We start from the raw sequence: 27990 nt of genomic DNA on the forward strand, positions 1-27990 counted from the left end.
CTGTTTAGTGAGAGGTCTATTACTTGGTGGTGGGAGAGTATGCTCATCTAGGCTCTCTTGTATATGTATTCCTCAAGGAATGGAAGATGGCACAGATCCTGCTGTGTATAAAAAAAGCAAAGGGGAACAATGACCGTACTGCATATTAGGGAAGTTACATGACTGCCTCTATATTATTAATGAATAGAGCTAATACAGCCAAGACCTCTTTAGGACCAGGGTCACAATACCACCTTTAACTTCTGCAACAGATCAGAGTAAGCTTCTGAAGCTGTGGCTATATTAAGCTGTATCATTCTGTACATGATGCGGGGAGGTACAGTCATGTGTTCAGTACAGGGGAAACACTTCCTGAGGGAATATTTTACGAGGGTGATGAAACACTGGCACAAGTTGCCCAAAGAGGTGGTGGATACCCCATCCCTGGTATTGTTCAAGGCCAGGCTTCTTGTGGTTCTGTGCAACCTGACTTAGTTGAAGATGTCCCTGCTCAATATGGGGGGTTGGAGTAGGTGATCTTTAAAGTCTTTTTCAACCTGAACTGTTCTGTGATTCTGTGAAGATTCAGTAGGTGTTTAAACAGAGAGGACCTGCAGAACAAAACTGGAAGAGCTAGATGTTGTATTGATGCTTGTGCTTACAACTTCCAGGGAGTAGAAATACGACCCAAAGCCAATCTGAGAGGTGTTTCTTAAGTGCCTTTGAGGCATGGGGCTGGTAGCAAGAAAACTCAATTTTGCACATGGTTAAGTCAGCTCTTAAATCCAAGATTAGGATCTAGCTTTGTTTGGATTTTCTGTGCCTGTGGCAACTCACTGAGAATTCCAACAGAAATTCCTTTAGACGATCCATGCTAGCTTTGACATGAAGCAGCAGGCTACAAGTGGAGTAGTACACAGAAGATCTGAAAAGGGGCTGAGGTTATGACTGGACTCTCAGCTTGTGAAACTGTTGTTACAAAGATGGAGAATCACTATCTCAGATACACTAACTTCAAACATTCTTCCCATTCCACAGAGGATAAAGAGATAGTAAGGATACAGAATATTTTGTACTGATACAAAAATCTGTTAAGAAGAAACACTTTGCCTGAATTGGGTGAATAAAGCATTTTTACTGATGAAAAATATATGTAGAAAAGACTTGTGTGAAAGTCTGCAGCATATGAGTAAGATCTTTCAAAGTGCAGCTGAGACCGAAATCTCTTCTTTGAAAGAAGAAAACACAAATGTGCACGCTGCTCAGTCACAGAACGTTCACATTTTCAATGGTACAAAATAGCCACAGTTTCTAAAATGCTCCTCTGAAATGCCTGATTAAAAGACATTGAACCATATTATCCCATCAGGAACGCTTTATCACATCTATAAATCCAATTTAAATCTAGTTATAACAGGAGTGTGAGACAACAAAGAACACCACAAGAGCAGTAAAAGGAGCTTCTAGTTGACGATGGATGCCATATGTATTTCAAAATACCAAAATAAAGATAAAAGTTTTAAATTAAATAGTTCTGTAAATGAGTGATCTAAGACAGCACCAATGTGCTGCTCTTCTGTCCAGTTGCCTCCTGGAAGGAATGGAGTGACTTGAGACTGCAGTTTACAGGATTTTCTGTAGGATGGAGTTGGCAACTTCCAGGGATTCATCTTTCACCAAGACAATATCGTAAGAGTCCATATATTTTTCCAAAAGCTCATCTACCTAATTGCAGAAAGGATAAAGATCTGCTTAGTTGTACATTTAATTATATATGAAGAGGTTTTGTCTTTAAAATATTGCCCAGTCATCCCACCAAATTCAGGAAATAAGCCATGCAAACATGTATCGCTCCTATGAGTGAATTCCATGGGGGGACAGAGGAGGAGTGGCCTGACATAAGTGTGCATGCATTCCAGGATACAGGACCTCATGTTTATTCCAGGAGCTCACACATAAAGATACCTAAAGGAAAAGCTACTTCCTCAGCTTCCTGAAAGGCTGCTCTCTCCTGAATGCAAACAGAAGTGCATGACAACAAAACATGTTGTCATGCCAACATGTGCTTTGATACCTGAAGCTTAGTATAATGGAGCTGTTTCTAACTCATACTGTTTCACTCAGTGTTTACAAGGGTAGATTAGGCTACTTACTTTATCGTTGAGATAGCCGATCTTAAGGATGTGTTCAACGTTTGCTACTCCATCTGCCATACTCAAGTCCCCTTGAGAATCACCCAGCAGTATGATGTTGCTGTTGTCTTTTAGTTGTTTGAAGTACTCTGTATTCTTCAAGGCACCATCATGTTTGTTGTAAACATGAATCAATTCTCCTTTAAATCCTTTTAATACCCCCTATTTAAAAAACCCAACAAAACACTGAAGTTATTTCTAGTGTCATACAGATAAGGCAGAATCTAGGAGTAAAGAGGTGGTATTACTGTTGAACTAACAGCGAACTATGTAATATCTAAGGAGGAAGAAGATAAATTACTGTTAAATAATGTAATCACTGCAATAGCATTGTTAAAACTGGACAGACAGCGATTCTCCCTGCCTGGAGGAAGAGAGGTGCTGTACTGGGCTGAGTGTGAGGTTGTCATTCAAGGGAATGAATGGTATCTTAGTCACACCATGCTAACAGTGTTTGAACTGTTATCCTCTGCTTCTATTTTGCCTGGGAGAGTCCTGAGTATGCAATTCTGATCTTCTGTGGCTACACCTTTGCATTAAAATATCTTGTAGTGTGTGTGTATGTATCTATATATAGCTACTAAATACAACAATCAGTCATGTTTGGTAAGAATGTGTTATTTCATACATACATTTTCATCAAAATCCATGAAATTGGAAACCACTTTGACATTAGGATGGTAGACCCCAGCTTGGTGGATAACTTCCTCAAGAATGTCCCCAATCCCAGCAGAAAATATGAACACAGGAATATTATGTTCACTGAGCTTATCAAAGAAGTTCTCATATCCTTCTCTGCAACACAGAACATAAATACAAATCAGATCTCCAATAACAAAAGGCAAGAGAAGTCCAAGTTTTCAGAAGACATTCACATCATCTTTGGAAAACAGAATGAATTTTCCCTGAGCACTCACTTCTTTTACCTCATCTTTTTGGGTCAGCAAGAACCATCAACCTAACATAAGGCATATAGTTTTAGCAAGAAACTGCTGCATCAAGCTGCCTGGTCTTGGTCTGTAGAGTTTTATTTTCCCCAGAATATCTATTAAAGAATTAAAACCAATGTCCCCTTCCCAAACACCCCAGCACAAGCAAAACGACTAGTAGAACTCTCTAGCAGAAGTCTGTGCATCTCCTTTCCATCTTCCTTGCTTAAGTTTTGACTTTCTATAGGGTTATTGCCATAAAGCACATCTTGTTTTGCTTTTAAATCCTGAAAATATTTATTGTGGCTCTTTTCTGAAAGTTTCTACTTTTCAGTACCCTATCAAAGCTATATATACTATACCAGGAGCAAGGGAATGTCAGCTACATACGCTTTTTCCACACAGACACTGATGGGCAGAATTTCACATTTAAAAGAGACCATGTGCTTGTCTGTTTTGTGGAAGATAGGAATTTATCAGTGTGATAAACAAACACTTCCACAAGTGAAGTTCTAACATCCTGTCTCAGTCATCCAAAATTTACCAACAAGTTTGGAGAACTTTAAAAGATATAGTAGCCCCATCACATTTCAAGGAGGGATTTTGCTGGCTTTTAAACTTGCCTTTAGCCATAGAGGAAGAAGAATACTTAATATAACATATGAAACGTATTTTGCTGCATTTTTATCCTAGATAAAACTGTTTTAGGGGATATTTTTCAAAGCAACAAAGTTCATCTCTGCATTAGCTTTTAAAAAAGTGCCACCAGTGCAATTTCAAGAAGATGAGTCTACAGAAATGAAGCTTGTAGGGATGGAACTATAAAAAGCCCACAAACCCCAGTTTCAGATCTCTAGCTTACATTGTGCGATCACTGCAGGCATTTAGCTGCAACATACCAATGAACTGTGAGAATGAAGAGCTTGTTGTGTTCCAAGATTAAGGTGTTGTGTTCTCAGGAATATTGTTTGGTGTTTGCTTTCTCTCCTCCGCCCCTAACACCCAGTAAGAATCTACAGAAAATGTTCCAAACCAGTATCACTTAATCAAAAGGAACTTACTTCAGCATAACATCAGATTCCTTCACAACTTCTGCAAACTTATCCTTTTGTAAGCCTTGTTCAATGAGAAGTGCATGAGATTTATTGTACCTAGAATAGAAACAAAAATCGGTTGAAACTGACTTAAGATTCACCCTTCATTAAATCCTATGATGAAAAGCATCATGTATGGTTAATTCTTGCTCATTCAAGTTAGCAGCAAAGCAAAACCAGCTGTTGCACAACTCTTGAAGAGATTAATTCAGTTCATGCATTAACTAAAGTTAATTACTGCTATTAATTTCCTTTTAAAAACTTACTAAATTGAATCTTAGTTCAAGTTCAAGATGCGAGATGTCTCTTACCATTCTACCATATACGGATATTTTTCTTCAATAGTGAGAGCTGGATCAATTTCAATGGCATAATAGGTTTCTTTCAGCTGCAATAACTGAAGGGAAAAAACATTGGATATTTCAGAAAGATACATTAAGCAACTTTTGGTATTTATCTAACCATTCTGATTACATTATTTAGATACAATGGAATCTGAAATGCTTTTTGAACAAGGCGATAGCTTGTAAATATAAGAATTAAAAAGCGGATGCTGTTAAAATCAACTATGTGCTACTATCAAGAATACAGATATTTCCATTCACTTCTTAGTGGTGGGATTTCTTTCAATCTCACTCAATTTCATGAGTGAAGAAAGCTCAGGGTTTTAAAGACTGGATCCCTTTTCTTGTGGCCCTATGTAATTCAACATACAGCACAGATAGTGTTGTCTATACCAGTTGTCTGCACAACAAACCAACAGCTAGTAAGTTTTCCATTTACCTTTTTCCGACAATCTTCTGTGATGAGCTTAGAGTTATCAATGATGTCTGGGGGGGGGGGGTGGAAAAAAAGAAGTGTTAAACAAGATGGTGTATTTCCTTTGCTTTGCTCTACAACAGTGTAAATGGCACAGATGGCAATGTTTGATGACATACCACTATGTTTCCTCAGAACTTTCCTTACCCACAACCAGTAAAAGGCACATTTCATAAGCATGAAGATGTCCTTCCCCTCATCTCTGAATTAAAAGGTCAATTACAAGCTCTCTTATCTGTTTCTTGAGATTTAACTTTCTGAAATCATCATGAGCCCTCCAATGTGTTTTAGGATTCCCACTTCTTTAGTAAATGGATTCTCTTTGTTCTAAAAGGCTACAGGATAAAAATGTCAAGAATTATGACAAGTTTACTATCTGGATCTTGCAGGCCTCAGGAATATTACCAGCTCTTAAGTTGACCCTACCATATTGAGCCACTAGCACATTATAGTTCAGAAATTAATGCTTTAGCTGTGAATGACAACTGATCTCAATTAACACAGATTGGTATTAAAATGTATATGCATAAAACCACATATAGGCAGTCACTAGGATACTTCTTCATTAGGACGTACAGGTTACATAACAAGTCAGTATAAAATCTCACGTATTAGGAAATAAATTGGATAGAAAATTAAAATGTAGGAAAAACTAAAAGGAGTGAACAAACCAATCTCCATTAAACAAAAAAAAAAAAGTACTCACTATGGCAAGTTGGACATCTTTTTCCATTGTAGGAAAATCTACTTAATGTCATATCAAAATCTGTAATAATCTATTTAAGGAAAGAAAAAGCAAAACTGTCTTACAACATGGAGGGACAAAATAAAGAATGGCTAGAAATTCTGCATGATCAACAATACCTGCAGCTCAGTAGCATGTGTCACAGAAATTCCCTATTCTACTGAACTGCTGTAATGCAAACTACTATAGCCCATGAGAGTAACTTCTTCTTTCTAACACAACTGTTTTTCTAATTCCTTTGGTTAAAATATTTCCTGAAATTATGTGTTTATCTCATTTACTTAACTAGTGTCTGGCTGAATTACACTTGAATCAACAACAACAACAAAGAGTTACCATTTAAATTTGGGAGATCTCTTGAAGGCTGACTTCTGTTTTTTTTTTTTTAGATATATATATATTTATATTCTTCAAACTTTCTGGCATAGAGCACCAATAGCATGATTGCTTTCATTCTGAAATGGTTACACCTTCTACTGTCTTTACCTGAAGTTTGGCAGCTCCACCTTTGATGAGGCCACAGATAATCTCCTCTACTCTCCCTGGGTCCTTAATATGGACAGTCTTCTTCTGAAACTCTGGCATCTATGAAGAATAAGAACAAAGACAGAAATCCACTTTACAGAGGAAACCTTACTAGGTAATACCTGCTATCTATCAGCTTGGAAGCTCTGTATCGATTAACAATTTTATGTGAATTGCACGGGACAGGAACACAAGAGCAAGAAGAAACAGAAAACACCTGAGATGTATGAACTGATGATTGCATACAGTTCTGCTTGCTTTCAACATCTGTTTTAATTTCCTTTCCTAATATCAAATTATTCAATAAGCTGACACTTGCAGAAAAATATAACTGTATTTGTAGGGAATAAGTGATATATATAGAAAGAAGATGTATGGGATCATCCTGTGGGTCAAGTATGTCAATCGGAGATGGTGAACTTTAAAACTAGCTCTTTGTGCGGTTAATATGCCCTTAAAGTTTCAACACAGATAGACACTGCTTGTGTTGTTGGGAATGCTGCATGTGTCAACTGAGTGTTCCAGTACAACAAGGCCGAATAGTAATCCCTGCTCCCGAGCTGGTCCATCAACCATTTTCCATAATCCCTTTGAAGAGTATTTCCCAAATACTATGAGAAATGCTGAATTAGGAAATAAAGGAAAAAAACACAAACCTCCTACTCCTCCGTAAACCTCCCTCCCCACACCCCAAGCCTTTACTCACTCTAAAAGTTTATCTTCAACCTTGCAGAAATGGTGAAAGAACTACTTACTGACAGAAATTTCCCAATTTACCCTGTATTTCCTACCTTTATAATCATGTATGGACTCTTCCTACCGCAGAGGCATTAGACATTTGCAATCTGTCTACACGGGCATTTCTGATTAGTACAGTTTATTTTCTGTATCTATAACTTCAGAGATGATGAAGTGCTAGGAATTTCATTTCTCTCATCCTGACTGTTCAGCTTTCCCTATCTCATACCTAGCACATAATCTTTTCTGCAGTGAGCCAACTGAAAAAGGAAGAGGCAGCTTGTTTCCAGACATACTTCTGGAAGCAGAATTCTCCTATCACCAATTGTTACTAAGTCACACAACACTCTTTTGTCCTGCTTTCAATACAACTAAGCCTTTAACAACTGCCTTGCAGTCAAACCGCAATTAGGTTATAACTTAAGAAAAAGATGACGTTCTAAAGTCTTGCAAACACTTGTTTTTATAATGGAAAAGATACTTGTGTGTCAGGGAAAAGGAGGAGTTGGAGGTACCTTTAAGTATCTGCTCTAGTCCACTCTGCCCTCAGGGAAGAGTAAACTATTACAGCTACATAGCTCTTAGCAGATACTTGTCTAACCCATTCTTCAGAAACTACTCACATGTTCCTTACTTTTCTCAACCATCTATTCTAGTGCTCAATTATGTTCAGAAAAGTTCGGTTAATCTCTATGTACCCTTCCATACTATAATTTTAGGCCATTAAACTTGGAGGAAAGTATTCTTTTTCACAAGTGCTTGCTGGAAATTTTCCCCCTTCTTCCTGCACTAAAGAACCCCAGTTCCTTCAATCTTCTTTTGCAGAGCACAGTTTTCTAAAACTCTGACAACTCTTGATGTTGTCCCAGCCCATCCATTTGAACCGTTCTTGAAACACAGCATCCCTAACTATGGGCACAGTCTTTCTGCTGCACTCTGAAAAGGCCTGATGTGAAGGGCTTCTTTAGACTGTGTCTTTACGTAGTAAGTTTGCATTCACATTTGAATCTGTTTACTTTGTTAGCACTAATATAGTGACAGTTATTCAAATTCAGTTGGTAATGACCACATATTCTTCAAAATTACTCCTAGGCAGAAACAGGTAGTTACACAAAGTGCTCTATTTTATATTTAGTCTTGCTGGATTGTACCTTTCATCCACATCACCTCCAATTTTTCCATATAAGAAGTAATTCTAATCCCCAGTATGGTTGTTGCTACTTTCTGGCTGATACCCTTGAAGACACTAATGAAAACAGGAAATAAAAATCCTTCCAAAAACTTAAATCTTGAGTCTCCGATTATTTCCAAGGTTTTCCACCCATCCAAAATACCTATACCAGAATACCTTGCCAAAAATTCTAAAGTCTTGACAGGGTATTTACTACTTCTTTGCTTTATAAATCTCAGAAAGAAACAAATCAGCTACATCCCACCTGGGAGTCATTGAGAAAGTTATAGAGTGCTAACAAAAAATAAAATCCCTGGAAAATATCCATGAGAGAATTCCCTAATCTTTTTAGAAATGCAGTTACAAAGCATTTTTAGATATTTGTTCACAATTATCAACACATGTAGCTTCACAAAATGAAATATTAACAGCTCTTCACAGATGTTTCATGGTATTTCTTTTGTATGTCATACAGTGCTGGTAAACAAAAGTAACCTTACAACCGGTTTGGTGAGTATACACCATTTTTTCTCTATAATGGAATATGAAGCAATTTCTTTTGTAACATTTTCACTGTAAATTGGCTCATCTAATTCATTTGACTTTCAAGAGGCAAATGATACATGTATTTTTAGACTTGGCATGCAAAAATTAAAATGGAATCTAAATGCATGTTTTTCTAAGAAGTAGTTCAAATGTTAGGTGGTTTACTTAAGATTCTAAGCAACAGACTTCCTAATATAACTGATTTAAACAGAACAGATGTTGGGGGAGATGGAGAGATCAGAGGGAGAAGCTGTCTGAGGAAAGTTGGATTGTTTGCTACTGTTTGATTTCAGACATGCCTTTTGTAAGTTTCTGAAAAAACTTGAGGAAAAAACCTCCTTAGTAAGCACTTTAGTAGATGGTGTTAAAGAACACATTACTTAAGATTGTAAGTCTGATGAAAGCTTCCTGCTCTGATGTTGTAAACTGATACTCCTACTCAAGATCAGCTTTTAAGATACATTTCTAATACATCTTCCATTTTTACATAAGAATTGAAGTCAGTTGAAGAGGATTTTACTTAAAGGGTGAAAAGCACCAGTCTTCTCCAGGAAGTATAACTGAGGCAATTTCAGTCTCACAGGCACTTTCACAGGCAAAACCACATCTTCATTATAGGTACAGCATCTGATAAAGCCTCAGACAAATATGGTTAGTTGAAATAGCCATTGTCCTATCACTAGCTCTTTGTATCTGTAACTGCACATTAACTAGTTCTTTTATTTAGGCTTTATCATTAGAAGTAAATGAAACTGTCAAATAAGCAGTCACCAGTTTTCTGGCAAATTGGCTTCTTCAATACCAGGCTCCCAGAATAGCTCTTGTCTTTTTCTTGCATATTTGCCATTTGTGAAGAGTTGGAAAAGACAAGCAGATTCAAGTTGGAAAGAACTGATAAACAGATGAAAGAACAAAGAGTGAAAGAATGTAAATAAGAACATTTCAGTCAATTTGCTAAAATTTGCGTTTCTATTAATTGGTTAAGAAAGCTCTAAGAGTCAACTCAGTATACACAAAAGGCCCCAAATTCTGATGCTGGGGAAGAACACATATGGAGAAACACCTGAAAAAAAATCTCCACAGCACCTAACAAAGGCAAGAAAGCTTTTCAGAGCAAAGAGCTTCTATACTGAGAACTAAAACTACGTAACTACAGGAAAAGAAATTCCACATTTTGTTGTTTTGAAAGTATATCCTATTGAATTATTTAAGTTTCCCTATCTATTCCAAGTGTGAGAAGAGTTTTGCTTTCTTACCAAAGATATCTATATGTTACTGAACTAGCTCAGGGACCAGTATCTCTTTTAAAACACATGTTAAGATGACAACTCCCAAAGGTAATTTGTAGTTGGCTTCTATGCTGGCCAGAAATACATTTAAGTTTCCAGCCTCTGACATTTTTAAGGAGCCTTCAAAGAGAAGCAAGGAGAACAAAACTGAACAAGATTATTTTAAAGGTTGATCTTAACTGAATTTATGAAAAGGAAAAACAAAGATCTGCTTGTTTGTGATTGCAGGTAATTGGAATAAGGATGTAGGAAATTGTTTTGTAGCTAATGATGTTAAGAGTCATACCTTGATGAATGAACCGTAATGGATTCACGCAGGTTTGGAAATCCCCCAGACCTACAAACCATAGAATGGGTCATTTACAACAAGGATAGTTCTGGAAATTACAAGTCCATTTAGTACCTGAGACATACATCTGGATTAAATAAAGAGAAGTATTTACTGTAAAGACCCTGTTGAATTCTAGTTTTGAAATAGTTTCCTATATACAATTGGATAGCAGGAATGGAACTAGGTGATCTTTAAGGCTTCTTCCAACCTAAACTGTTCTATGATTGCAAACAAAGCTGCTTTTGTGTTCTAGCTGGGTGCTGTTTTCTTAGTATTTGAGACAGATTATATCTAAGTGCATGCTCCATCAGTTCAATTACAAAAAAAGTTGGTGATGATCACTAAAATGAAAGGCAGGTATCCAAGTGAATTCACAGCTGCCAGAGCAAGCACTTCCAATTGGGTATCCTAGGGAATTAGTAACTGATTGTGTACACCAGGTGAAGTGTCATATTCTGGAGTTAAGATTACACTGAACTTTTTAATCTACCAAGTGCTGGAGACAGAGCAGTTACTTCCCCTACCCAGTAAAACAACGTTAAGTCCCTATAATTTAAAATAACAAACAAGTTCAATAAAAAAGGAAATTTCCTATAAAGGATGATCGTGGGACCTTCTTTTGTTTTCACTAACCATAGTTTTAAGTTGGGGAGGACGAGCTGATGAATGACTTGCTATCTTAACTACATGGAGATATGGCTCATTTCATAATCAAATCTTGATACACAGCCTGAAATAGTACTCATGATAACTACAAATGTAAGATCTTATCATCAAAACTCTAAGTAACGCTTTGACTGAGGATGTGAAAAAAGTGGGGCAAGTATTTTTATTCTGATACCTGTAAGCCTACATTACTTGACAAAGTTGGGTTTTATTTTAAAAAGACCAGTACGGATCCTAAAAATTACTGCTAAGAAAACACCCTGCATTGTGGCTGAGTAAGTAAATCTCAATTATCACAGTTTCTTTTTTCCTCCTTTCCTGGTAAAGCTGCATAGACTAGACTATGTTCCAAACCTATTATCTTTTGACACAGGACACACAAGGGTGGGCTGGCAGGGGGAGGAAACTATCAATGTAATTTCCAAACAACAAAATTGCAAATCAAAGTGATTAAATGGATAGGATTCAATTATTTGTAAATTCTATTTCTAGTCTATGGTGATAGCTTCCAAGTAAAAGAGTACAAACCAAGAATAAATGGCATTTACTTTGGGAACTACAGATGCCCGATTCCGAGGTCCCAGACTAGCTATCACATATACTTACTTATGGACATGTACCAAAAAGGACAGCATCAGTGATAGCTTTGAAATCTGATACCTTGGCAAGCTACAGAAAATTGGTTTCAGTGCTCTTGGTGTCAGAAACTAACAGTTTTGTGAAACTGTACTAAAAAGGGCACATTCCTTAATTTACATCTTACTTTCCACTCTCTTTTTGCTATTTTACACCAGAGCATTACTTTCACCTACTTCACAAAGCAAAGCTTACAAAAAAGCGTTTCAAAAGCATACAAGCTTTTTCATGTAACTTCCTCTATCTGCAATGTACGAGCTGCAAGAAGCAGGGAAGCTGTAACAAAACCACAGAATGGGTGGGAGTGGGTGTGTATCTTTTCCTCCACCTCTGTGTGCTCATATATAGCTACCAGTGCTCTTGCAAGTATAAAGCAAGATTGGCTTTGAATTCGGACAATTTGAATTGTGGTCCATGAGTGCAATAAAGGTTTCTCTTTGCAGCCCCAGCTGTGAGTAGCTTTCAGACAGGAACATTAAAAGCTACTGGATGTCAGCATGGTTGCATCAGACACAACATTAGGTGCTGCTAGTCAGCAGACCTGCACTAGTGATCATGCAATCTGCTAGCATAACCTGAGCTCAGGACAGATAGATATTCATTTGTAATTACAAAAACATAGTAAGTTTTCTATTTGTATGATGTAAACTCAAATACGGTAGTAAGAAATCCTTAGTAACTAGTATTACTAATCACTCTTTTGGTAGTTTTGCCAAGAAATAGCCTCAGGACTACTTATCTGAAAAGTAAACAGGCAAATGTTATTTTGGAAATGAAAAACACAGAACACCGAATATCTTCACAGTTGCTTGATAACATGCTGCAAAACTAGACACCCAGCACAGGTTCTATGAAATAACTGGAAGTGGCTTCACTACCTAAGCTATTTTAAGAAATGGAATAGGATGCGTACTAAAAATGTTTTTTTTTCCTGTTTTGTTTCATTACTTACATGCTTTTTACACTTAATGTGCTGGATTTGGATACTGTTTGGTTTTTTTTTTTTTCCCAAACTAAAACATACAGAAAAATCTGAAGAGAGAGCTTTCACAGAAAACATGACGAGCATTTCCTCTTGTGCTTTTAAAGGAGAATACCTGTGCGTTGAGCTTAGGGCACTCCTGATTCTTCTGTCCTTGATTTTGTCCTACTGCAACAGCATAGGTGGCAAGCAGAGTCCAGAGACGCAGGGCTTGCATGCAGGCTGCCAACAAAAACCAACCAAATCCTTTTAAGAATTGGTCTGCTATATTATGTGATCTTTGCTATTCCTGTTGTATAGAAACAAATGCAGACATGCATGGTACAGAGCTATGTCCCTCTGAAAATACCCACACTTACATGGCTGCTCTAATACGTATTTAAAAGCAGAGCTGAATTCATCTACTTAATACAAACTGGTAGATATATTTACTCTTTCAGTGCTGCTGCCAATTCTTTGGTATCAAATTTTTATATAAAAAATAGAGCTTGTCACAATAAATAAACAACTGTAAATAATGCTGCAGCTCCTAATCTTGGCTTAAAAACGCAGGCAGAAGACAGCGCTGTTGACAGAAGCTGTGCACACTTACCAGAGGGTTTTGCAGGAGCAGCTGCCAGAAGCAAAAGAAAATTCCTCTTGCTTGAGAAGCACTAATATAGCAGCACAGGGTGCAGTTGAGGGCGTTTCCAAATACAGCCTGACTAATCCCCGTGCAAAACCCCAGGGTCCTGTGACGCACATCAGCAGCGCACAGCAGTTTGTTGTGCTCAGCAGTACAGACTGCAGGGCTTACAGCCCATCAGCTGCTGTACCAACAACAGAACATTTGACCTGCGCTGAATGAGCAGCCTTCGTGGAGGCAGCAGGCGAGTTGGGGCTGCTCTAACAGAGGAAGACACTTGTTTTTCAAAGCAGTTTGCTACTTAATTACTTTTTAACCCTTTCACAAGATCTCTCCAAGTGTTTTAGGATTTCCTGTTGCAGAGCGCCACAAGTTCCTCACAGCAGCTTGACATGGTCTCATGAACGCGTAGGAGGGAGCACAGATTTATTTGTGTAGAAGCAGCAAATTAATGACTTAATTAATCTTTGCTTTGACTGTAATTATCTATGTGATACTGAAACAGGAAATCAAGGAGGCTTGTTTGTCAGGATTTTTGAGAGACAAGGTGCCACAACATGCTTTCAGAAGTTTGTCATTTGCCTTATCAAATACAGTAACTAGGTACCACAGAAGATGCATGTAAAAGGAATCTCTATTTTGCTGTCAAGAGTATGAAGGAAATATTGTCTAATCATATTCACACTTTGAAGTTGTGTAAACACTTGGAAGTGTAACACGAAGTTAACTCTTACTACAGCAACAGCGCGAGCTTCCCTATACTACCCTGTCAGTAATGTTCAGCCTCAGGTTTATGATCACTAGTTCAGGCCAATTCATATGTGGTCATGAATTTGACCCATGCAATCGTTAAGAACTGAAGCAAGGGCAGGTTAGAAATGTAGCATGTACAAAACCCTTAGAGCTACATCCCACCCCTCCCAACCCCATTACAGGACACTAGAAATTCATTGGTGATACAAATTCCTGTGCTTTTTTTCTACATTAAAAAATACAATCAATAGACTTTTACTAAATGGATCCATATGTTTTGTGTCCACATTCCAATTGTAGGCCAGTGTGTACTCTATCAGAACCCCTGTTTTGACCCAACGAAACAACTACTGCTGATAGAAAGCATGCACATTTCATCAACACTTATCCTCTTAGAATTGAATAAGATCCCCTGAAATGTACATGTATAGGTCTGCTGTATTCTGAAGCAGCAAAACAGTTTAAAAAGTGTGTTAAAAAAAAGACATAATCCCTGCAAAGACTATATATAGTAAATTGAACACACCTGGCATTGGTATTTGCCAGGATTTACAGTCCTATTAATCTACTTGTTACAGCACGTGTCTACTGTTGTAATAGGTAACATACAGAGAATGCTACCTTTTATAGTATTTTCATATAGTTAGCATGCTTTTGGCTAATAGTATCGCCATAATAATGTTTGAGAAAGATCTGTATAATACATGATCTTGAATAAATATGAATTACTTGCATTACAAAAAGCTGTAGCTTATGCCAGTGTTGGATTTCCAATTTAAAAAAAATCTTATGAACAATGAAGTAAAATATGCTTGCTAGATGAATCATGGAGTTTAGGTAAAGACATCACTTGATACATCCAATTTCCAGAGTACCTGCCTTTGAGATTTTATATATATATATATTTATCAGCGGTGACAGTGGTACTGCTATAAACAAGTCTTGTGAACCTCCCAGGTGAGACTGGGACATGGTGGATGTTGGAGCTGGCCTGTTGATATTCTGATACTTCTATGGTGTGATTCAGTGAGAAAAGAAACGCAAATGATATCAAGGAATTTAAAGGAAATGAGCTTGCTTTTGATGAAAGCTGGGGAAACAAATAAAAAAAGTGTGGTTTTGTTGTTTTTAAAAAAAATTGTATCCAATTTAAGGCTGAAGAAAAGAATTGCAGCAATAAAGTCCAACTTTTACAGACTAATTTTTGGTATACCAGCCTAATTAGAAAGCCTTTTAAACGAATTACTACAGTGTTAGTGAGAGCCAGAAAATGACGTGAGCAACATTTCTGTAAACATGAATACAGCCAACACCTAATTCTTAGAAAAATATCTTCCTGTTTTTCAACGAGTATAATTACTTTCGCTTTAAATGAAAACATGGTATATGAAACTCCTCATTTACAAAACAAGGAAGGCTGTCTTTACAACTCTTAAGAACCCTGTGTGTCAAACACTTTAATGACAACCGCTACTACTGACCATGTTCTGTTACTGCTGATTGAGTCAGTCCAGCATTTTGTTTACAGTGTTTAACTTTTGGTAAGAGATGAATTAAAATCACTTCTTTGTTGAAAGAGAGAGAAACCAAGTCCAGCTGGCATTTCTACTCTCATGATACCAAAGGTCATTTAAATATATTTTAAGAACCATGAACTAAAAATGTATAGCTATTGCAACAGATAGGTTCTATTTTAACCCTCTCTCTTTGGCTGAGGGCCATACCTCGACTGCAGAAGATTCTATGGAGGAAAAGGGGGGAGGGGATACAGAACAACACTTAGAACATTAAATGAGTTGTTATTGATATAAAACTAGGAAAATGTTCAAATTTATATGGTGGTGTGTTGGGTGAACTTGGTTTGCAGATTCAGGATGCTCTCAAAGAGTATGAGGCACTGGAAATTTTAGTCTGAAGCAAATAAAAACTGGTTCTGCTGGTCCTTATGCACCTCTGCCCTGTCTATTTGTGAAAAGAAATTAACATAGCAAAAGTAAGTTACATAAGCAAGTAAGCTAAAGTTCTGTTGTTTTAAGTAGTAAGTTGAATACTTTGACTAAATTGCCATCAGCTTTAAAGATCAAGAAAGGTCACATTTAAGTTATTTCTATTTATTGGAATATTTGTTACAAAAATTAGAAGTGACTGAATCCTGTCTACAGCATTCATTAGTAAACATTAGCTAGTGGCTTTTCATGAGCTTACTACTTTTTATTCTTGTTTAGTGAGCCTACTATAACTGAACAACTTTGAACACAGCCATTTCTTTAGCATATTGCCCAATTTTACTTGAGCAATGCTTCATTTTATTGCAGGGATCAATTTTTAAACTTCCCGTTTTTAAACTTCATGTATTTGTTTTCTAATTTTGCTTTTGTAGCAAGTTTACTTAGTCTGTATTTTCCAAACCAGACTACTTGATATAACCTCCACAAGATAGGGAAAGCTAACCGAACCTTAGCACTCAAGTATCAAAACCAAGCAGAAGAAAGGAACCAACATAAGTCTAATTCAAACATGATTTTTATTCATGTCACAGCAAACCGAGTTAATGATCAGCATCCTGGCTCCGGGAATAACTTTTTCTATTTGTGACCATTACAAGGAAAAGAACATTAATGTTCAGGTTGAGGAAACTGGAGTAAACAGAAGTTTAGAAGGCTGCCTTGCAGGAATACTGGATATCACTTATTTTTCCAGTACAGATCTGGCGTTGTTCTAGCCATATTTACAGCTGGTATGATGCAATACAGAAATGTTTGTTTATGAAGATGTGTGTGCATTATGGAGATGACTCATGAGGAATGTAAGAGATTGTTTATACATGAAGAGCTTGAACAGCACTTGCTATGGGGAAGTGCTAAGAATGTATTAAAGACTGAATTAATTAAACTGTAATGAATCCAGAGAAGACGCATGCTAAGAATGTGAGGTCTTAACCTGACCTATTTTAAGGAGCAGCAGTACCACTGTAGCTGAGAATTTATTTTGCCTACTCAACTATTGTATTTTGAAGAGGCAGAAAAACAAGTGCATGCTCAAAACCAAATAGAGGAAGGAAATGCCGTATCACAAAACATAATTAGAAAGTTTATTTGATGTTAGATCTGATCAGAGATAAATCTTTCTTTACAATACAAGAGAGAACTTGTGTTCTTCTAGAGTCTGACTGTTTATGGCTGTACTGAACACATGGTGTTACCAGTGATAACACATGCACTAAAATGTGTAACAAACAGATAACTATTTATTCTTGCTGTGTTTAATACACCAGTAACTATGATGTTCAGTTTGAAACATGCAGGAAGCTGTGACTTGCAAAATTCTATATAGAATTGTTCAGATGAGAAAGTAAAAGATACTGCAGCATCACTGTCCCGTATGCACCTTCCTCTTGTGCTTACAAAGCCATTCTAAAAGCAGAGGTTTCCTCTGGGAGGTATATCAACAGGGGTTTTGAATCTTAACAGGAAAGCAGGAATGAAGGCAAGCCAAACACACTGCTGACTTGGTATACTGAAGTTCAGGTAACAGAGTAAGGGCAAAAGGTTTTGATGGACTTACACGTTAATCAAAGATACTTCTCAAACACAGAGGTATTGTTAGACATTACAAAACTCAGAAACAACTGCAAGAAATGTGGCAATAGAAATCAACACAATATTTAAAATCCTCCATACTACTGACATAGAGGTTTATGAAGAACTGACAGTAATTAAGGCCTGAATTTCCAGTATTTCATGTTTTCTCCTCCTGTCAGTTACTACTTCAGGCAAAAATTTAGTCTGAGAGTATATATGGAGTACAAGCCACACAGAACCAGATCCAAAGGTTCTGGGAATGAATGAATACAGTGCAGGGCAGCTACGTTTTGCCTGCACTTGTATGTTAGGGGAATTGCCTCATCTCTGGGCTCTGCTCCCCTTCTCTCACTTTGGAGAGAATTAAACTGATAGGTTAGAAGAAAAGGGGAAAAACAACCCCAAAGTCCTATTAATAATCAATGAGTATCTGGAAATGATCAAGTGATCTTTAGTTAGTAACCATGTACCTTGGAAATGCTAGTCTATAATGTCTATAAATGGCAGCCTACCTGAGCCAGAGTTTAATCTGCTGGGTTGTTTTCCATATTTGCATTTCACTGATGCCTGTTCTTGCCAATGCTTTCTGGATAGCCCTCTTTATAATTCATTATGCACTCTCAAGTTAAACACCAAATGCAGTTCTGGTTTCTCTATCTTACAGGGGACAGAGCAGAACTGGAAAAGGCCCTGAGAAGGGTAGTAAGGATGAGCGATGACATGAAAAGCTTCCCTACAATGAACAGTTGAATATAATAGAATTCTCCAGCCTGGAAAATAAATGACTGGATGGCATATAAAAAGTTAACAGGGAAAGATTGTTCACTATCTTTTCCTGTGTAAAAATAGTAATTATCAACTAAAGTTAACAGGAGGCACATTCAAAACAAGTGGAGACAGCTAGAGGTCACACAATTAAGTAAATTAGTAAGATGTGGGAATTCTTTTCTGGTGATACTGTAAATTTACACAGCCTTAAAAAGGTACTGGATAACAACACGAAAAAAGCTCAGGTTAAATTACAGCCATTGTCTCTTAAACACAAGCTGTTGGAGGCTGGGAAGTCATTCTGGAAAAAAAAAATTAGGACAATTTGTCCCTTTCTTAGGATTTTCCTGGGCCTCTGCTATAGACTACTGCTAGACAGTATCAGGCAAGGCCTTTCCTGGAAGGCAAGTCAACACTCCCTCTTTGTAACGTGATGGAAGGGAGAAGCTTTTGCTCTTCAGGGCAGTGCTTCAGTTTCATTGAAAGTATCTTATTTTCTGCTCATTCTTCCTTTTTCCTGCTGTTTTTTCTTCAGAGAGCACAAATATAGAAAATTCGTTTTTGACAAATTAGAATTTGAAGGGTTCTCTCTTTTTCCTTTACTACTGCTGTGGTAACAGCATAGCTATTGGAATCTGTCTATCTGAAAGATCCAGTTCCCTCTCATCTTACACCTAATCTAACACTCGCTGAAAGAATGCTTACAGGTGAGGTGGCTGGTGCAACTAATCCTTCTTCAAAACAGTACAGAATTCTAAGAAGTGGCCATATGTAGATATTCTGGCATTCTTATAAATTCTTACTGAGCTATCAGGTGTGCAAAAGCTCACCTTGCACACTAATGCTGATGAGCTCTATTTTTTCCCCAAAGCTGCACAGTTGCATATATACTTTTTAAAATTAAATATTCTGTATGTACCTGTATGCTTGGAAATAGCTTAAAACAAATGTTGGCTTGCCTGGAAACTTCTCATGTAACACTATCTAAAGTGGAATTTGCATTAAGCCCAAGGCCTGGACTAAAGCAGTTGCTGATGATTCTCCTCTTATCTGCTTCTAAGAAAAAATACCCATCTGCTTAGATTTTTCTTCCCACTAAGAATGCTGTATCTAGATCAAATAAACTCTGACCCTTGCATAGTGGAGTTGCAGGACCAGTTTGAAAGCAAAGTCAGCAGGACAAAGTTTAATCTACAATGTATTGCCAGACACTACCATTCTGATGGAAGAATGTAGTGCTAATATAGTACAACAGTTAAAGTTACACATTGAGACTAAAAGGTTTTTAACTGTTCTCTTTGAGTACAGACCCTTCTTTAAACTTCTTGGAAAAAACCCCATCTGTTAAGTCTAAAGATGAAATACCAATATGATACACTCAGTTTAAAGGTAATAGGCAGCACAATGACTTGAGGCGTGATGGATTACCTCCATGTCCCATTGTTTTATGGGTGTTCCTGACTGCTGAATCCATTCAAAGATGTAACTGGATGCTCCTTTTTTCTTGTAACTCTGCATATTTTTCCCTCTGGAAGTGTTACAAGACATGTTCAAAACCTACCACTACTATACATTGCACTATGCTACTACTACTGCTAATGTATCAATACTGCTGTTGCTTTTGTACTAATTCTTACCCTTTGGTTTCACATACAATTTTTCCATGGTAACATGCAGACCAGGTTCAGCCTTACCCATAACTGGTTTATGTTGCAAAGGCAGATGTAATCCAGGATAAAAAGTGTTGCATCAGTAACTGCTAAGTGTAAAATTTACACTTTTAGTCTGAAAACTTGTAAGTTTCCAACATAGAAGGAAAGCTTTCAAGGAGCAGGGTTAAGGGTACATTTTAGTGGCATTCATTCTGTCAACACAAAGGTGGGAGTAAAACAAACTCTTGGGTAACCCACTCCCCGATAAACTTAAATTATTTCAGGGATCCAATCTCCAAAGCAGATGAACAGTTGACAGGTGGGGACAAAAAGTAGGAACAAATATATATGAACAGGAATCCCTGGTGGCAAAACCAGCTCAAGAGGTCTCAAATTCTGTATTCAGACACATTATGAATCTTCAGTGTCTAAATCTGGGCCTTGCCCCACCTCTTTAAAAAATAAATTACAAATTAAATTATTTTTTTAAAGGTTGGCATATATGAAAGCAGAAGCCCCATTTCCGTCTAGCAACCGGCATTATTCACATTATTTATAGAGTATTTTTGTAATTATTGTCTGAGATAAGCCAGTGCAGTTCTATATTCTTTTGTGGCATTACTGAACAAAAATAGAGTTAATTTTAGTATTTAAACATGGTGTCTTCTTTGACCTGTGTGCTGCAACCTTAGGCATATGTCCACTTGTACTGCAAAAACGCGTAATCTTTTTTAAGTATTCAAGTAAAACACTATATTAATATAAGGATTAGACAAATTATAAAAAATCCATCACTTTTAATAAGCAGGTTTTTATTCTTACAGTCAGAAACTCCACACAAATAAGCTAAGAGAGATGTGACCAGCACAACAGCCACAGATTCCAACTTCATGGCACAGTGCCAGTCAAGCTGCTGCATGATAGATGTGGGCCTAAAAACCTGCCTACTGCAGTCATCATAAGTTCACTGACATTTTACAGCAGCTGGCCATTGGTGATTGATTACTTTCGGGTAAGAGAAAGCAGCTGATACCCAGAAACTGGTCAAGGTGTAACTGCTATACAAAGAGCTATGCCCCAAGAAGAAACAGTAACTACGTATCAACTGCTGCACAGTAATCTGACTACAAGAAGGCAAGGGGGAAAGTTAGACTTCATGTCCTTTTATTTTCCACACCCTTCACAACAGTATATTTATCCAACTTTCTTGCCCAGTTTTATATGTGCTCCTATCTCTTTGCATGCTTGTTAGGAAAGGAGGCCAGGAAGAATAGTTGCGAGCTATTCCTGCCTCACAGTTGCATTTAGCATATGATAAGATCAGTCAAATTACAGTGCTGAGCATCTGCCAGGCCCTCTGCATGCAGGAGCAATTCAGCTGTATGTGTCTGACCTGGAGTCAGGTAGTGGCCAAGAAATGCCAGTTGTTGTGGGACAGGATTTCTTAAAGGACCGGTTACATACAAAGCAAGCACATACCCATCTTCAGAGATGCAAACAGATACTAGTGCCACCTGCTGCTCTACACTGTCTGCTGCAGCTCAACTAGCTAGTATGTAAATACTGACAGTTGATTGCCATCTGACAAATGCACCAGATTAAAGCACTAAAATCTAACAGTGGGCTTCCCTTCTATTTTCCTTGAACTTCCCCCATGATGTAGTATTCACCGGAAGTGAAGAGTATACTGTAGTACACTGGCACAAAGTAGGTGTGCATATGCACACATGGAGAGAAGAAAGGGGCTGACGGATTGAAGGCTATTAAAGTGAATTGGAAATAGCCAACACAAGAAAAGATTCTGTATTTTGCATTATGCAATTCATTCAAGTGAAAATAAAAGGTAAGAGGCAACTTAAGGAAAGAACTTCAAGTTCAGGTATTTTAAAAAGGTTTCCAGGCTTACACAAAATGTGATGTTTTTACATTTGCAGGTACCTTTGAAATTGCTATTGAATTTACAGCTAGTGTTCTCCTACCTATAAATGCACTGATCCATACCCCGGGACTCTTCAATACCTACAGTGATCAATTTAGGTATTTTTAATACAAGTTGATAGTTCCTGTGAACTCAAGACTGACTGTTGGAATGCTATGCAACTTTAATTCATAATACAAAGAATTTTGCAATGATAATGTGCATTCAATTAAAAAAAAACCTTCTTACTGCTTCTGTCATTTGACAATGAAAGGTAACATGTCGACCAGCTTGGATGGAGTCTTGGGTGACATGTTTTAGTGTGACGCGTCCCTGCCCATGGCAGTGGGGTTGGAACTTGATGATCTTAAGGTACTTTCCAACCCTAACTGTTCTATGATTCTACGAATACTTGCAGTGTTTGCTATTAATCTTAATCCACATAAGAAGTTTAATAGAACAGATGCCATTAAAGCTCAACCAATAATTATTGCAAAGAGGAGAAATTCACTTAGAAAATATGACTTAACACATTCTAAGCATTTATGAAAAGGTAAATATATTTCAGAGCAGAGAAATTCACTGAAAGATTGCTTTTCTGGCTTGGGCAAAGACTTCATACAAAAAAGAAAGCAGCAAACAAGATGTTCTGAGCCTATACCTATAATATATATCATATCCTGACATTTCCTTATAGTTACTACTTGAAGCTCAATTTTCAGGTGTGTAGATCATTATCATGTTTTTGATAACTGCTGTAATGAAGATAAATAAGTTCTAAGGAAACTCATGCAGAATTAAAGATTCACTTGATCTTCCCATACCCATTCCTTGTAATAATCTATGTTTCAAGACCTACTGAATCAAAAAAACCCTCAAAGGTAGCAACAATTTCAGAAAATTAAAATCTACTTCTGAAACAGATGATTCAATTGTAGGATCAGCTTATACTAAAGTAAAATATTAATATGCACACAATGTATACAGTACACTACTTTTTGATTCTTAACAGTGTTAGAAAAGAATATTGAAGTTTTTCTTCTCCTAAGACCTGAATCTTTAAATTTTCCAACTGAATTATTTGACAGTGAGAATGAAAACCTATTAGTGGTATCTAAGTTGTATCAACATAAACTCTGCTTACAGTGTGATTCCTGGCCTGTACAAACTTGCTTTACAAGCCACATTCTAGGTAATTATGTATTATGATTATCTGTGCAAAAGGCCCGTGGGCAACAAAACCTTGTTTTAGTAATGCTGGTGTTTACCACACTGTCAATGTGATTTTTCTTTTGAGGGACACGGTCTAAACAAAAACTAAGACAGGAATAGTTATATCTGCAGCACTCATATAAAATTTAACTTGGATTAAAAATTTTAACAGTATTCTAAAAACGATCCTAATACTCCAGCTGCTAATAATATAAAGGCTCTCACATACATGTCAGTAGGTAGGGGCAGTATTAGGTTTCAGGAGCTCTTTCACATTTCACTACCTTTCATTGATTCCAGTTTGCTCAGGCTTGAGTTCTTCATCTTTGCAAAGGAAAAAGCATGTATGAAGGAGCTTCACATACTAGCCATTTAAATTCTTGAGTACGTTTGCTACTTATTACATACTCTTTTACTTCAAGTGGAGAATGTTGTGAAGGTCTCATGCCAGAGTAACGTCACGGTTACCCTAACAACTGGCTTCTAGCAACAAGACAAGAATGAAGTGGGGAGGTATGTGATTGCTGCCAGTTGTAAAGGTCTGTATCCTTTGTATGTGGCACAAACCCCCGATGACCTATGAAACAAGATGCCAACCTCACCAGAGACTGGAAAGTAAAAGAAAATAATAACAAATCCCCCCACAAACCCTATGGCAGTCACATATGTTATTTGATTTCCTAGGGAAGTACGTAAGTATCAGTTACCTCACTTCTCACTCGCTTGCTTATTTCTCTCCAGGTAAGCTGTAATACTACAAAGATCCACGTTTCTTTTCCTCCCCCAATGTATTAAGTAGGAATCTGTCCAGAGATTTTAACAATGGCTGGCTAGAAAGTTCCCTGTAAAAAGAGAAACTGTTTTTTTGATACAAAGTCTGATTTTCTGGGAATTGGATCCTCTTACTTCAGAGACAGAATGGAGAAATAGACAAATGTAACTAACTATTTGCCCAGTTTTCTGGATATCAAACCTGGGAGAGTAAGGAAGTCTCAGTTTCAGGTAGTCTGCTATTCGGGTTTCAATCCCCTCTATTATGTTTCTCATCCTTATAAAAGAAATACAATAAAAAGCTCCAAAACAAAAGTAATAAACAAGTTGCCAAGAAAAAAATCCGAAGTTCAACAATGTTGTTTATGAAACAGACAAATAACAAAAAATACTGTTACCCCATTAAACAGTTTTTCTTACATTAACCCCATGTTTTAGCTAGCATGGACTAATCCTTGCATATGAGTGTTATCAAAAGACTTTGGCAATGTTTTTCACTTTTGTTTGTGAACACCTCTTTTCTGCTGAGTTCCTAAAAGGCTTTACAAGGAGTAAGCAAGAAATGAAGTCTATTGTTAATAGAATTGATTTGCTATATAAGGATCCACAACTTCATTGCAAACTTGTTCAGGGCCTAGAAAGTCCAAAAGATTGAGTGTTACTGTAAGGTTTAATCTCCTTTTAAAGTAGCTATCAAGCAGCATCTAGTAAGTTACTTCAAGAATCTAATTAATTATTAACCTTCTATTTAAATTAAAGTTAGCAACCTTGTGGCTAACTATTACCTTCACCTGACTACAGAAATACTTTTACAGTTTCAGAGATGGCAATTTAGCTGTGCAAAGTAATACAGAAGACTTTGGGTGACAGTTGCTTCTTAACACATCAAGTGCAACTTCATGTGACTGGCTGTATATTTACTATTAATGCCTCTTTTATTTCAGAAGTGGAGCCAAATTAACTCTGCCTACATCTATCAGTGCCTAAGGGAAATTCCCTGTTTGCAAACTTTAGATGGTCAATGAAGAAACATCATTAATACTTTAATTCCAGACTTAAATCTTTGCTTCCAATTAAGATGCTGTGATTTTATGGTGTCCTCATTAAGTTTAAACTTGTGTACCACTCTAATTACTTTGGTAAAGAAATGTAGGATAGATACTTAAGAATTTCTTGGGGTTTGTTATTCCACAAGGAAACTGTTACCCTTGTATTTTTCCACAGTGCTTGAGAATCCTTTCTACTTCACATTAAACGTTCTTGGGGTCATAATCCCCGATACTAACCTGTCTTATTCTATTTGATTTGTAATTTCCACCCTCCTTTTAGCTTTTAAACACTGCTGTAAGTTGGCTTCTTACTTATATTTGAGTTTTACATGAATTTTATTTTAACTAGGAAAAAAGTAAAAAAAAAAAGTATTGGTGTAGTTAATGATACAAAGATATTTCATTGATGAGAACTGAAGTCACATAACTAAGGTGTAAATAGGCCCGCTCCCTACTGATTTTGATGACTTTATAAATTAAGGTAATGCTGAGTCTAATGCGGGTATAAAACCAAAGTGTAATATTCCCCAAAGGAAATATGAACAAAAAATATCTGCTGAAAATACAAAACCAATCCCATAATTTTAATTTAACATGGAAGATCAGCCTGCTATAGTAACTCACAGATTAGGAAAAAAACCCAAACCATTTCAATAAGGCTGTACTGTTCCCCACCACCGCCCTAACTTGCACCAAATTACATACTGGAAAACACCTTCTCCCCAAAGCTCCAAGGAAGGTCTCTCTTGCGATAAACTAAACCAGATGCAGTGTTTTATCAATGACAACCCTTAAATCAAATTACATTTGTGGATAAAACTATTACAGGAAGTCCTCCAGAATGCAGCATATTCCAAGTAAAACAAATACATAAAACACATTTTTGCTTGTTTCCTTGGTATGAAGTTTACATAACTGTTTCCCTTATTGCAAAGAAATTTCACAATCTGATTCTATGTCCACTGAAGATACTCCCTGAGGGAGAAAGAGGACTTGCAGCTGATGAACTGCTTGTAAACTGAGGAAGCTGCCAGTTGGAACAGTGGTTGAAATTCTGGCTTAGTGAGCAGATAGTATTAACGTGTTCAATATTAACATCCAACTGGTAAAACATTTCCACCCAAGATAGCTGACATGCTTTGAACAAGCTTTATTTTCCTCTTGCAATTTGAAGTTCAGAAAAATCTCTGATCCTAAAAGCAGAATTTTTGGACTTACCTATTTAGGATCACAGATCTGTGTTCAAGAACATAGCTCTTAAGATGTTATCTAAAGTACATACTTAAGAGTTTCACTTATCAGAAATCAGTCTAACACTGGTGTAATGATTTTTTTCTCTACCAAAGGCAAAATCTTTGAAACAAAGATAAAAGCTAAAGTCTTCCCAGCCGAAACACTATTTAAACACTGCACAGAAAGCAAATAGAAATACATCTTTAGCAATTATTAGGCACTTTTCTGAATGACAGCTCAAATTGGTCATTGGGAATAGGAGGTGATGAAGCTATTGGAAGTATTACAGTACTAGAAGTAAAAAAGAAGTTATTTATAGTTAACCAGTGTTATGACACAGTCAGTTTTCAAATGAGTTTTGTCAAATCCTTCCATAGAATCCAGAGCCCTTTCTCAGAAATACATCTAACCCTTTTCATAGTGGCAATCCAAGCTTTCTGCTCTCTCACAAGCTAAGTGGGCTCACAGAAACTAAAAACCAAGACACCCCCCTCCAAAATACTGAAAGCTGTGCCTGATGGTAAGAAACACCATTCACATGCTTTTTCAACTCTAAGTATGACAACTTTATGACTACTAAAACCGCACAGTGGAATTCTTTTCTGGACCCACGTTACCACACACTGCACTGTATGACTTCAAGTCAAATCTCGCAAAACATGAGCAAAGGAGTAGTTACACAGCTCATAATTTACACAGAGAATCCTAGCTCTTAGCAAAAATCTATGTTTCCATGTGTAATTAAAATAAGTAAATCTGAGCTTTTAGTAAAGTTTTGCAGAGCAGATCACAAAATATCCATTGGCTAACATCAGCAGATTTAGTTTCAGTTCCATTCTTCAGTACTGTTCTTCACCAGTGTCCAAACCATAAACTCAGTATATTGTCTAAACTAAGACCTTTCCCCATTCAGTTAATACCTGATAGGCAGATATTTAAATAATACCCTAAACACGAAGTTTAACAAGCGCACTTCCTTTTATAGGAACTGTGAACGCGACATTGCCTCCCAGTTTCAACAGATGGCTGAGCATCGCCTCCTCCTACCTCCCTGCCCTCTTTTCTTGTAAACAACTTACAACCAGGCTTTTAAATTACAACCAAGACCTATACAGGCCCGTATATACCTACACCTTTATGCACAGCTCCATACAAGGTGGACAAGAGAGGATGAAACTGACGCTTTCAATGCTAGTGAATCTTGCTGTGATGGAACAGCCTCCAGCGTCCATCCTTATGGTCAGAAACCGGCCATAACATCCCTTGTCCGCCCCTTCGCCTCAAGGGGTAGATATAAGACACAGCCCCACGCATCTGGACAAGAGCCCTCACTCCTGGGGGCGGCCTGCAACAGGAGCTGCAGGGCAGCGTGTGAAGGAGAAGGGAGCCGCGTTTTAGGTAAAGGGCTGACATTGGAGGGCGGCGTCACCCTCAGGAGAAGGAGAAGGGCGTGCGGCCGGCGGCGGAGCGGGCCTCTTACCACGTACCATCTCGATGATCTTGGTCTTCCTCCCCGTCTTCTTCTTCATGGTGAAGATGTACTGCGCCAGCACCACCCCGCCGACCAGCACGCACACGCTGGCGCTGGCCACCGCACCCATCTTCGCCACGGCGGTCCTGTCCATGGTAGCTGCTCGGGGCACGCCGAGAGCCGCTGCGGCGGAGCGGGGCCGCTGCCTGAGCGCTGCAGGACGCCGGGGGTGCTCGCTCCCTCCCTCCCTTCCTTCCTTCCTCCCCCCTCAGCGCCGGCCTGAGCGGGTCCTCTCCCACCCGGCACAGCCGCGGC

At 37.7% G+C, this 27990-nt stretch overlaps 1 protein-coding gene across 9 annotated transcripts; it reads right to left on the minus strand.

Moving 5' to 3' along the window:
* Positions 1 to 1094: 1094 nt before the first annotated feature.
* On the minus strand, positions 1095 to 27934 carry NT5C3A (5'-nucleotidase, cytosolic IIIA). 9 transcript variants are annotated; one of them, XM_061359402.1, is made up of 13 exons: positions 13235 to 13267; positions 12758 to 12864; positions 10314 to 10364; positions 9510 to 9629; positions 9226 to 9375; positions 6245 to 6343; positions 5720 to 5789; positions 4978 to 5024; positions 4506 to 4591; positions 4162 to 4251; positions 2804 to 2966; positions 2133 to 2333; positions 1095 to 1704 (listed from the first exon to the last, which is right to left on the minus strand). In XM_061359402.1, exons 6-13 carry the CDS (start codon positions 6341 to 6343, stop codon positions 1603 to 1605), a joined length of 858 nt encoding a protein of 285 aa, XP_061215386.1. In that variant the 5' UTR covers positions 9226 to 9375; positions 9510 to 9629; positions 10314 to 10364; positions 12758 to 12864; positions 13235 to 13267; the 3' UTR covers positions 1095 to 1602. The 9 variants fall into 9 exon arrangements, with proteins under 9 accessions (XP_061215386.1, XP_061215387.1, XP_061215384.1 ...); XM_061359403.1 differs by lacking the exons at positions 9510 to 9629; positions 13235 to 13267 and adding an exon at positions 27692 to 27708; XM_061359400.1 differs by lacking the exon at positions 9510 to 9629.
* Between the last annotated feature and the right edge of the window lie 56 nt (positions 27935 to 27990).

This window comes from Neopsephotus bourkii, unplaced genomic scaffold (assembly GCF_033783945.1).
Source record: "Neopsephotus bourkii isolate Nb327-2 ecotype Australia unplaced genomic scaffold, CSIRO-AGI_Nbou_v1 NB_973, whole genome shotgun sequence".
NCBI lineage: Eukaryota > Metazoa > Chordata > Aves > Psittaciformes > Psittacidae > Neopsephotus > Neopsephotus bourkii.

Bases quoted from the DNA above. Each gene is read 5' to 3' on its own strand.
- NT5C3A (XM_061359404.1), bottom strand. From the start codon at position 27,829: ATGGACAGGACCGCCGTGGCGAAGATGGGTGCGGTGGCCAGCGCCAGC. The intron at 6,344-12,757 runs GTATTCTCCTTT...TATTCTTCATAG, and splicing joins GCCCTAAGCTCAACGCACAG to ATGCCAGAGTTTCAGAAGAA. The intron at 5,025-5,719 runs GTGAGTACTTTT...CCCCCCCCCCAG, and splicing joins AAGATGTCCAACTTGCCATA to ACATCATTGATAACTCTAAG.